Raw genomic sequence first — 11,805 nt, 5'->3', positions numbered from 1 at the left:
AGACTATCTGCTTCCCAGCCCAGACTATCTGCTTCCCAGCCCAGACTATCTGCTTCCCAGCCCTGACTATCTGCTATCCAGCCCAGACTGTCTGCTTCCCAGCCTGAGCACTGGCTGTTCCCAGGGAGAGGAAGCATTGCACAGATGCTGCTCCACACCAAAGGGGAGGCTGGAACCAGCTCCAGGCAAAATGTCAATGCACAACAGAGCTAAAGGAGCAAGTTTTCCCTGGTCTGTTGCTGTGTGAGGCTGGGAGAGATCACTGAAGCACCAATGTGCCCTGCAGCATAGCACAGGGCAAACTTCCCAGACACCCTGTGCTGAGCCTGCATCCTTGTGCTGGAGTGACAGCCCCCATCTCACACTGATGGCATAAAAAAAAGACAGAAATTATCTATTTCATTACTAACATCCCTCCCATGCTCCCTTGGACAGCCCTGGGGAAGGTTGTCACCTCCAAACATCGTTCAGCTCCGTTGGCACCAGCTCTCCCGACTCCGTCTCCACCGTGGCGAAGCCCCCGAGCAGGTAGAGCACCCCGGACAGACTGACCAGGCTGACAGAGCTGCGCTCCTGAGGGAACTCAGTGAAGGTGTCCCACCTGCCACCAAGAGAGAGGGGACAAGTTAGAGAATCCTGGCCACCTCCATGGTGAGGATGGCCTCAAATCAGGATTCAGCAACTGAGCTCACTAGTGACAGATCCAGTTGGGCAGGTCTAGGTGGGATGGGACCGTACCCTGGCTGATTTTAGGGAAACTGTTCCCATCATCATTGTTCAACTTTGTTTTATTTTTGGTGCCTAAAGAGAGTACCTAGAACAGAGGCTAGACAGCATTAAAGGAATAAAGTAGGTATTCATTTTAAAGGTCTTCAAAGGACGCACCTTGGGCAGTACAAGAGCCCAGCCATGGCTCTACCCAAGATGGATCCAGGATGGACCCAAGATGGACCTAAAATGGACTCTGAGACACGAATTTTCACCCTTTTATAGTTTTGGTCCATTTACATTTTGGGGTTAATTGTCCAATTACAGCTTCTTACAGGTTATGAAGACCCATCCTCCCAGATTGCTCTCCTCAGTTTGCAGCTGTTTGTACTTTTTAAACCTGATGCTGCAATAGTGTCCTTGGTTCTGGGGCTGGAAAAGGATTGTTGTGTCTGACTGAGCTGTGAAGGGAACTTGCTCACACTTTATATGAAGTTCAGAGTACAGAATCTGGAAAATGTGAAAGTTTAAACTTAAGGCATCGCTTTGAGTGCATGGACCAGTACGTCCCAGTGCTGGGACTGCAGCTGCAAGAGCCACCCAGACTCAGAGGGTTTATTGTGTTGGGTGAAGCTGCCAGGGAACCCAAGGACGGCTCAGTGGGTGAAACCACTTTGAGGATGAGCCTGAGATGATCCTACCACAGTGACTTTGGTCATTCCCAGCTCTCTGAGGAACCATAGAATCCTAGAATGATTGGGTTGGAAGGGACCTTAAAGATTACCCAGTTCCAACTCCTCTGCCATGGGTATATAAACTGGAGGAACTGACATCAGGAGTCACAAACAAACTCCAGAATGGTTGAAAGTTGCTGAGTGTACACCTGCACCTACTCCTTGTGTAACCACAACTCAGCACATACTTGTTGGTGGCAATGTCGTAGACCTCCACCGAGTTGGTCAAACCAGAGTCAGTCACACCAGCTGCCACGTAGATTTTGTCCTTGTGCACGGTGGCTCCGAACAAGGAGCGGGCGGTTTTCATGGGAGCCAATTCCTTCCACTCAAACTTGGCTGGGTTGTAAACACACATCTTCTTCAGGCACTTCCTGGAGAAAAATGAGAAGGAAAAGGAGCCTCAATCACCTGCCAAGGGATAGTTTTGCACTGCAGGGGTTTGGGGGTGTCTGCTGGGAAGAAGGTGGGGTGTCTAGGGAGGATTTTGCTCCTTCACATTGGCATGAGTGGAGGAACACCCCCTTTGTTGGGTGTGCATCCAAGGATGTCCTTGCCTGGAGGCACCATGTGTAACACATCCCCTCCTGCTGTGCCCACTTTGGACAGGAATCCTGAGAGTTCAGCTTGGTGCTCACACACCTGCATACAGGTCCAGACAGCCAACAGCCTCTTAGGACCTCTCACAGCCATCAAGGCTTTGTTTTATTGCTCCTGATCCACTGCCATGCTGCAAAATATCCTCAGTGATGTTCCTATCACCAGATGGGCAGTGTGAGGTGTGAATTTTATGCACATTCACAATTTCAGACCAAAATCTTTCCCAAACAGGACCAGTCCTTGCTGGAGTTTGGAAAGTTTGCTCTGCAGACAGTCACATTTGTGCCCTGCAAGGCAGCCACAGTGATGCTCCTGAGAGAGGCTTTTCCTGCTGAGCTTGTCTCCTGCAGGAGGGCAGGATGGGGTCAGGGTGGATGAGGGTTTTCCCTCCTGTTGCAAATACATGTCTGGATTTGACTGTGGTGACCCCTCTGCTCCACAAGTCCAAGACAGGAGACCCTAAAAGTGAAGTGGCTTCTTGCTCTTCAACGCCTTTCCCAGTCTGTGTGACATTTATTTTTTTGTAAGCAAAGGGGATCACAGAATGGTTTGATTCGGAAGGATCTTTAAAGACATCTCACTCCAACCCCCATGGGCAGAGCCACCTTCCACTAGACCAGTTTCCCTTAAAGCCCCCTCCAGCCAGCCTCCAGGGATGGGGCAATACCTTCTCTCTCCTCTAAGGACACTGCCATCTTCCTGATGTCCCTGCTGGCCTCCGAAGGTTCTGGAAAGGGCTGCAGGCACAAAGGGGAGCTAAGGCAGATAGGATCCACATCTCCCATCCCATCCAGCCCTCCTTAAACCAGGCTGAGGAGGTACCAACTCTGCTCTCCCACCGGTTTGGGGCATTGCCTCCTTGATTTTCTCTTGCTTTTTGACTTACTTGTCACTTCCTTTGCCCCCGATGACGTAGACAAGATCCTTGTGTGACACCACTGCGTGGCCATAGACTGCGTAGGGAAGGGGATCGGCCTCACCCCACTTGAAGGACCTGGGTCAGAGAAAGATGGGAATTAAAAGGATTTGTAGCCTGCTGGGTGACACCTGGTGGGGAGGACACTTCCCAGTCCTAGAGGGGAGCACAGGCTTGGCCACTGTCTCAGAAACACAAGGTCTGCAATGAGACGGGCTCAGACAGTAAATGTGCTGATCCTAAGAAAGGGTGACAGTAAAATCAGCAGAATATTTATGCTGATACCCATTATTTTCTTGAGGTCTTCAGGTGGGTATAGGGAGCAATAATGTCCCCTTGAACCTCCTTTTCTCCAAGCTGAGCCCCTCCAGACCCTTCCTCAGCTCTGTTCCCTTCTCAGGGCTCACTCCAGCCCCTCAATGTCCTTGTTGTCATGAGGGGCCCAAAACCAGACAGGAATTGAGGTGAAGCCTTACAGTGCCCAGCACAAAGGAAGAAACATTTCCCTGGTCCTGCTGATCCTGATCCAGGATGCCACCAGCCTTCTTGGCCACCTGGGCACACAGCTGGCTCATGTTCAGTCACTGTCAGTCAGAATAATATCAACCAAATAAAACCAGGGATAAAGTGGAGCTGATCACATCTCTACAAGATTCAAATTGATACTCCAACCACCCCCGAGCACTTAGCAGGGGCAGAAAAATTCTTTCCCAGAGTCTGCAGGGGCAGAGAAATGCCCTGCTCTGTGGGAATGGAACTGGTTTCAAAACTCTGCCTATAAAACAGACTTGGAAACACACACATCTAAATATAGACCAAGCAAAGGCTTGCTGATGCCTGCTGCTCTGTTCTCTTTGGGACAGAGAGCAGCAGGCTTTGGAAGTTTCTGTCTCCTGAGAGAAGAACGGGATGGTGCCTTTTAATAAAGCTCATGAGCTAGCATGGGTCAGAGCCCATTGTCCAGAAAGAATTGGATATTAAGCCTGATAATAATCAGGATGAGCCATTCTGTGACATATCTGACAATTTTAAAAACAAGCTTTTCTGCTCTAACCCCTTTCGGTGAGACCACAGTGAATGTCACTGAACCTTTAATCAATGGGAAAGAGCAGAAGATTTAGCAGAAGGAAAAACACCTCTGCCCATGTTTCACATGAACACCTACTAATATCAGTCCCAGATAACAAAATACCCCCATAAAGGCTTCCCTCTCCAGGAGGCTCAATAAAGGGAGCAGCTGGAGCGAGACAGCTCAGAGCTCCAGGGCACAGCTCGAGACAGTCCCAGCATCCACATGCAGAGTTCAAGCCCTTCTCCCAAACCTTTTGACCCCTGGAGAGCTGGAGTCACTTTGACAGCAGCTGCTCCACCTTCTCCTCAGCCCCCTCCCACCCCACACTGGCACTGAGCACTCACAGCCGGTCGTAGCACAGGACTGAATCCAAGGTCTTCTCTCCCTCCTTCAGTTCCTTCCCTCCAACCACAAAAATTGAGTTTTCTGCCTCCCCCAGGCCGAAGAGGCAGCGAGGGGAGGGCAGGGGGGGCATCCCCAGCCAGTCTGCGTCCAGATGGTCGTACTGGAAGGGAACATATGGTCATTAGTGTGTGCCCATTTGTTTAGCTAAAGTCAGGGTCCAGAGGTGGAGGACAAATCTGTTCCCACGTGCAGCTTGGTCACCCCAGCAGCACGCTCTGCAATGTTCCTGAGGCTGTGCCTTTGTCACCTGGAGAAGGATGGGAGGTCTGAGAGCAAACCCAAGTCATGTATTGTGTGAAAAACAAAATATGGCAAGGCATAAGAGCAGAGACGGGTCTGCAGCAACACGTTCTGCTCCATTCATCAAAGCCTGGACTTTAGAGAATCACATTAAAGTTGGAAAATACCTCTGAGATCATGGGGTCCATCCTTTGACCTCCTTGTCAATTCCATGGCACTGAGCGCCACATCAGCACATCACCACTAGGGATGGTGACTCCACCACTTGCCTGGGCAGCCCTCAATGCCTGATCACCCTTTTGGTAAAAAAATTCTCCATGATGTTCAACCTGAACCTCCCTTGGTGCAGCCTGAGGCCTTTTCCTCTCATCCTGTCACTGGCTGCCTGGGAGAAGAGGCCAACCCCCATCTGGCTGCAGCCTCCTTTCAGGGAGGTGTAAAGTGACAAATTCACTCCTGAGTCTCCTTTTCTAACTTGGAACCTTGTTGCGGGCGGCAACAGAACCTGAAGCAAGCTTGGTCATCTTTTGGTGAAAGACTCCCTTGCTGGATTTATAATGGATTGTTCCTGGGATTGGAGGAATGGAAGCATTTCAATCCCAGAAATTTTCCTGAACCTTTTCACGCGTCGCACACCTCACACTACTTCATCCTGGCATTTCCATCTCTGCCAGCTATCAGGGTGCTGCCAGCAATGCTGGCTACACAAACAAAGTGTGCCAGTTCCATCTGACAGATGAACAAGCTGATGGATCAGATCACCAAATCCTTGGATATCTGTAGATCAAGGCATTGTCTCATCTCCCACCAGGAGGAAAAAAAAACCCAGGAAAAACTCTTAGACTGAAGACCATGAGCACCATGGCTTAATGGGAACTGGGGAAAAAAATTAGAGGAGGGAGGGATGTCTTGCAGCCAATTTTTGGGACTGCAGGATGAAGCTGTGACACAGCACTGCCTGGAGCACTGTTCACCATGGGCTCAGGCCAAGGAGCTTCAGCCTGATGGGTTGGCTCCAAAGACTCGGCCTCAGCTGCGTGCCTGTGGTTTTTGTCTCTTTGTAAGCTGTGGTCCACACATGTGTTATTTATAGTGCAACCCTGAGCAGCTCAGTCATCAGGATAGTTCCTGCCTCTTGATGGATTCAGCATTGTTTTTGAGTGATAAATCTTGCAAGTGACAAAGAAAGGATACCCTTTTCCATCTGAAATGTCAATGGAATCATTTTGCTCCTGCCAAAATCTGCAAGGCTCCTGGGATTTATCAGCATTTTTATATTTTGGTGCCTGCCCTTAAATCTAAGTTATCCCTGACCTAATGCCCCTGGCTTCAGCAGGAGGAATGTGAAATTTGGGAGGATAGAAAAAAATCAGGTGGTGTAGGGAGCTGTGGCACAGTGGCTTGCCATAGAGCTGGATGTCTGAATATATTGTTTGAGCTGCAAAAAAGGGCTCAAAACCTCTCTTGCTCATACTGTGAGCTACATAATGACACTGATGTAATAAATCAACCATTTGCAAACTGATTGCACTCTCCAGTCCCAGGATTTGTCTGATTCTCACAAGCACAAATGACATGTGTGAAGTGACCCTTCTTGTGGGGAAGAGTTAAAACTGGCCCCAGGGTGCTCAAGGCATTTGCCACGGAGTCAGTGGCAAACTGGGAGCTGAACAGAGAAATTTTGCTGTTTGCAGCTTAGAACCACGGAGTACTTTGGGAGGAAGGACCACCAAAGGTTTTTCATCCAACCCACATGTTCAGAGGGGCACAGATTTGGAGTTAGAGCAGTTTCCCAGGGCTTTATGCAGTCAAATATTAAATGTTTCCAAGGATGTTGCCCCGCCCCTGGAAGAATTCAAGGCTGGATGGAGTTCTGAGCAACCTGGTGTAGTGGAAGGTGTCCCTGCTCACAGCAGGGGTTTGGAACCAAGTGATCTTCCAGGTCCTTCTCAACCCATGCCATTCGATGATTGTCTGAAGGTTCTGTGACCTCTCTGGGCCCTGCCCCACTTCTGCTGGGAAGATTGATCTTTAGGCACAGGTTTACTCTTCACAGGTAACTGATGGGGTGTGCCACACCTCTGTCATCATGGACTGCCCAGTGTGAAAGGCTGTATCTCAAACAGGACACCCCCAGCACCTCCCCAGCTTTCCCACTCCCTCCTGCTTTATAGGGCTGGGGTTTCTTCCTCTTAGCTACTCATTCCCTGGACTTCACCAGGTCTGCACAACCCCCTGCCCCTTTCCAGGTGAGGACAAGCATGGTTCCTGCATGATCTGCAGCCCTATTGATGAGAGCCAGGAGTCAAGGGAGGGATCAGGGCTCTAAGCTTGGCAACCACCCTCATTTTATCCTTTCTGCCTGGAGATGTTATTGTTTTCCCCAGAAGATGTGAGCCTGGGACATGTTATTGTTTCTTCCCAGAAGATTTGAGCCATGGAGAGGAACAAAGAAGGGATTTCTGGGTATGGGAGGAAGAACAGAGGATTTACTGGATTCCTCGGGGTCAGCAGGAAGGGTAGGCGCCTTGCCTTTGCTGTCTACAGGGAAAGAAATCTGGGCTGCAGCCCAGGCTGGGGCTCAGATTGCCTGCACAACTCAATCCAGTCACAGTTTCGTCACTGCTGAGTTGGAACAGCCACTTTCCCTGAGGAGTATCCCCAAAGACCCCTCAGGGTGGTTTCCCCTCACAGGATGGAAATGGCAGAGACTCTGAGCTGGACCAAACCCACCTCCATGGGCAGGACCAGCACGAGGGATGGGGCACACGCTGGGATGCAGGGACATGCCCTGTGTCCTTGGGGTGCTTGCTCTGTGGCTGCAGCTGCTGCTGCTCCTTTTTTTGGCACCTGGCCACGTCACCTTTGGGTTTTCCTGAAGTTCATAACCAGGGGAAACAGAGGATGCAAAGCAGAACCTGGGTCTGACACCACAAACCTCCAAGTTTGTGAACCTTATGGCTGCCAGGGCTGGGCCAAGCTCACTGTTGTAAACAATCCTCTCTTCAGGATTTGGCTCGGGAAGGCTCATTCCTATTTCCTACTCCTTCAAACATTCCTCCTCAACTACCACAACCACCCCTCAGTGGCATCTGCCTTAAAAATAAAGGGAGAAGAATCTCCAGGAAAGCAACCCAGATAGTTCTCCCTCATTTACAACTTTCACATCACATGACAACAAATATTATGGGCTTTGCATGGAAGCTAAAGCTTGGTGATGCTCCCAAGTGGCCAAAGAAACAAAAGATAAAGGTAGTACCTGTAGGAAGTAGGAGCTCATTGGATCCTCTTTGTTGTCCTCATTGTAGTACAGTCCTCCAACAATGAAGATCTGATTCTCTTTGGTCACCAGGCTGATGTGGTTCTTTGGGATTTGAGTAGACAGGGAGGCAAAATAACACTCGTTGGCATTGGGGTCATAGGCCACTGCTCCACTGTCGCTCACCATGAAAATAAGGTCCTGGAGGAACATCCCAAAGCGCATGGTGTCATTCAGGATCCCAGGGAGAGCGTCCTCCTCTGCATCTTCCCCTTCATCCACTGCTCCATTGACAACATTCTCCTTTGCTTGATTCTCACTGTTCTTCTTCACTTTCTTCTTCTTCACCACAGTGAATTTGCCTTTCTGGGCATCCTTCACCATCTGCAGCTTCTTGAGCAGCTCCGGGCTGGACTTGACCATGGCGTGCTTCTCCACGTGGTCCCTGATGTAGTCGTTGGGCATGAGGCGGAAGCGGATGCTTTCGAAGATGACGGGCAAGGCCTTCTGCCGGCTCTCACGGTCCTTGGTCTCCACCCACTTCATCACCACCTCAAAGACGCTCTCCTCCTTCTCGATGTTGAGGGAGTCGCTGGAGATGATGGCAATCAGCTCGTCGGGGGAGAGCTGGTAGAACTCCTCGTCCCGGGAGACCAGCGCAAAGCGGTCACAGATGAAATCCCGGGCAGCCACAGCCAGCCGGGCGCAGTCCAGCATCAATCCCAGCCGGAAGATGGCCAGGCAGTTGCTGAGGCAGAGCCGCTTCTGCAGGAAGGACACGCACACGGTGAAGATGGAAGGGATCTGGAACATGTTGGCCACGGAGAAGATGTCCTGCACGTTCTGCTCGGTGATCTCCAGCTCGGAGGTGTAGATGTAATGGAGGATCTTGCCCATGACGTCTGGATCCACATCTTCCAAGTTGATCTCCCTCTTCTTGCTCTCTTCCATGTCTGAGAGGAACATGGCCCGGAAATAGGGGCTGCAGGCTGCCAGCACCAGCCGATGGCAGGGAAACTCCTTCCCTTTGACTTTTAAGACACAGTCCAGAAACTTATTGTGGTCCAACATGTCTTTGAGTCCGTCCTGGAGAAGAGTTTGCTGGTAGAGCCGCAATTCTTCCACTTGATCAAGAGGCAAACCCATGGTGATGAGTAACTGCTCGTTCTTTGCCCAAATCTCTCTTTTATGGGTAAATAGTGGTGGCTATAGCTATACCTGAGTAAAGAAACTTGCTCAAAGCAGAGCTCACAGCCTCGTGGGCTTCCAGACCACCGGCACACCGGGAATGAAGCACTCACTACGCTCCCAGCTGTCTGTGCACTTCAGTTTCCAGCTCGGGGCTTTATATATAGACACAGCGCTGCAGAGCTTAAGGAATCCATACTGCAGCATGTGTAAGCCGATCACCCTTTAATATGACACATTGGACAAGGAGGAAGGGAGGGGGCCAGGGGAACAGCTGCAATTCCAGCCTCAGTGATTCAGGAAGGGTCTGTCAGCTCATGAGTCACCGCGGGGGGAGCGGGAGGTTTCGCTGCTGTGACACCGCGGGGGGACGCGTGCGACCCACGGGCTTGGGAAGCGGCCTCTGGGTGAATCTAACAGCCCAATCTGCCTTGTGGGTCATGGGGGGCAAGGCTGGGACTTCCTCCTGATGGTGCTAAATGGGCTGCTCTGAAAGTGCTGGACCTTTAGCTGTGCTGAAAATAGACCATGAAGTCAAAGCTGGAAAGATGCACTAAGAGAGGGCCCTGTGTGGGCTCGGTGGCATCTCCAGCTCCAGCCAGATCCTGCCCAGGGCTGCTTTTCTGCACAGGTTTATCCTTTATTCTCTTCTAGAGTCGCTTTTCAGGGGTCTGGAAGGGAGTGGGAAATGGAGATAAAGCTGCTTATTTACAGCCCTGTATAGGATATAAGATCTGTGCTGGAAGTGCCCTTAAAATCCTCACTGAAGCAGGAGATTTGGGGACTGTGGGAGAGGGATGGCTTTTTCCACGCAGTAGGTGGTGGAGTCACCATCCCTGGAGGTGAAAGACTGGACATGGCACTCAGGGCCATGGTCTGGTTCAATCATAGGCTGGAGTCAAGCCCAGAGCTCTTTTCCAGCCTCACTGATTCTGTGACTCTGTCATACATGAAAATGGGCCCCAGTGGCACAGTCTCTGAGCATTTTGGCACCAATAAATCCATCCTTTCCAGATCCTGGTGGCAGACAGAGTGTCTGAGGCAAAACAGAAGTAAAGGAAATGCAATGGTGGGCTTCAACTCACAGATTAAGACATCTAAACACAAGCACCTTCTAAAGTGTCTGTCTTAATATGTCTCATGGATTGAGACATCCAAACACAAGTACTTTGACACTGTGACAGTCTCCTGCTCAGACCTTCTGGTTCATCACCCCCCTGACAAAGTCTAGAGCCACAGCAGGACAGCCTGCCTGGCCTGGAGCTGATGCTCCAGGGTGGCTGAGCTCTTCTGCAGCTCTTGTGCCCTGCTTGCCTACCCATGGATATCTAGGAGGTCCCCATGGACCTTAAATGGTCAGTCCAGGTCCAGCTATTCCCATGGAGCTCACAAAGAAGCAAATTAGTTTTGACAGACATGGGTGAGCAGAGTAGCTATAATTATTAATACCCGTAGTAAAACTTGTGCATGAATCTGTTTTATCTCTTACTGTGGACCCTCTGGGCTGTCTAACACTCAGTGATGGTATAGATTTAATTAACAATTTAATTAAGTCTATGAAAAAATATTAGCCATTATTCTTGGTGTATTTAAAGCCACATAACCCCTTACCCTGGCACGGATGTATTTATAAAAATTGCCATGATGGTTATTTCTAGCAGTGGGAAGAGGGAGGGAGCTATACCAGTATGAAGCCCTTCTGTACTGGTGTGGTTCCAGCAGCATCTGGGAAGCCCCAGTATAGCAGGGAAATAATCACGAGCTGTTTTCAGAGCTCACACCATAAGCTCCTCTGTGCTGCTCATCTGATCTTTGAACTGGGTTGAACTTCAGGAATCTTTGCTCTCTGACATCTGGGGCTGGACACCCCCACCCTCCCCTCTCTGCAGAAGCTGTGTGCCATCCCAAGTTTAATCCTGTGTTGTTGTGCCACCAGCTGGGATTTCTCCCCCCCCGCCCTCAGCCTTTAATCTCCCTTCAGCCCTGTGTTGTTTTCCTTTTCGTTGCGCTGCCATCCGAGTTTTGCTTCCTTATCCCCCACCCCACGAGGTGCTGCTGCTAAAATGCAGCTCCAGCCCTTCCCAGAGGAGCTCTGGCACCTGCTGGGTCTCTGGCATCTCCCAGGTTGGTGGGAAAGGGCACTGGGCTGCTCCCAAACCTGCCCTGGGAACTCCATGGGCTTCAGCGGCTTTGCCCAGCAGCTGGAGCAGCTCCAAGGCTTGGGGAAGCATCCCTGGTTTTCCAAGAGCCTGGGTGTGTTGTCCCCTGGATCTGTCAGGGCCACAGCCAGGCATTTCCAATGAGCAGTGGCCTCCCACAGTCATTAAATGTGTCCCCAAGTGAGGAATAGTCCCCCAGGACGTTTGGTGTGGGTGAATGTCCTGGTTTTGCCTGGGAGAGTTGATTTTCCTCCCACAGTGCTGTGGTTTTTTTCTGATTTAGGTTGAGGATAATATCGATAACTTACCGATGTTTTGGCTCTTCTGAGTCGTTCTCACCCTGAATCAAGGATTTTCCAGGTCTCACACTCAGCCAGGGAGGAGCTGCACCAAAAGCTGGGAAGCAGCGTGGCCAGGAGAGCAGACCAGAGGGATATTACATACCACACAACATCATTTCCAGGAAATAAACTCAAAATTACCCAAAAGGGAGCCAATTTGCTCTCTGGGGACAGGCTGGGCAT

The 11,805-nt window shown here is 50.5% G+C and overlaps 1 protein-coding gene across 1 annotated transcript in view; it reads right to left on the bottom strand.

The window, feature by feature from the left end:
- The window catches only part of KLHL40 (kelch like family member 40), a 12,579-nt gene extending 2,526 nt beyond the window's left edge, over positions 1-10,053 (bottom strand). The window contains exons 1-5 of the mRNA XM_015649755.3: positions 7,935-10,053; positions 4,375-4,535; positions 2,929-3,036; positions 1,631-1,816; positions 455-601 (exon numbers count right to left, since the gene is read on the bottom strand). Coding sequence (XP_015505241.1) covers positions 455-601; positions 1,631-1,816; positions 2,929-3,036; positions 4,375-4,535; positions 7,935-9,080 — 1,748 coding nt within the window. The 5' untranslated portion in view covers positions 9,081-10,053. The remainder of the gene's footprint in view (positions 1-454; positions 602-1,630; positions 1,817-2,928; positions 3,037-4,374; positions 4,536-7,934) is intronic.
- Between the last annotated feature and the right edge of the window lie 1,752 nt (positions 10,054-11,805).

The sequence above is a fragment of the Parus major genome, chromosome 2 (genome assembly GCF_001522545.3).
Source record: "Parus major isolate Abel chromosome 2, Parus_major1.1, whole genome shotgun sequence".
Lineage (NCBI taxonomy): Eukaryota > Metazoa > Chordata > Aves > Passeriformes > Paridae > Parus > Parus major.
This window is presented reverse-complemented; position numbering and strand designations above follow the sequence as displayed.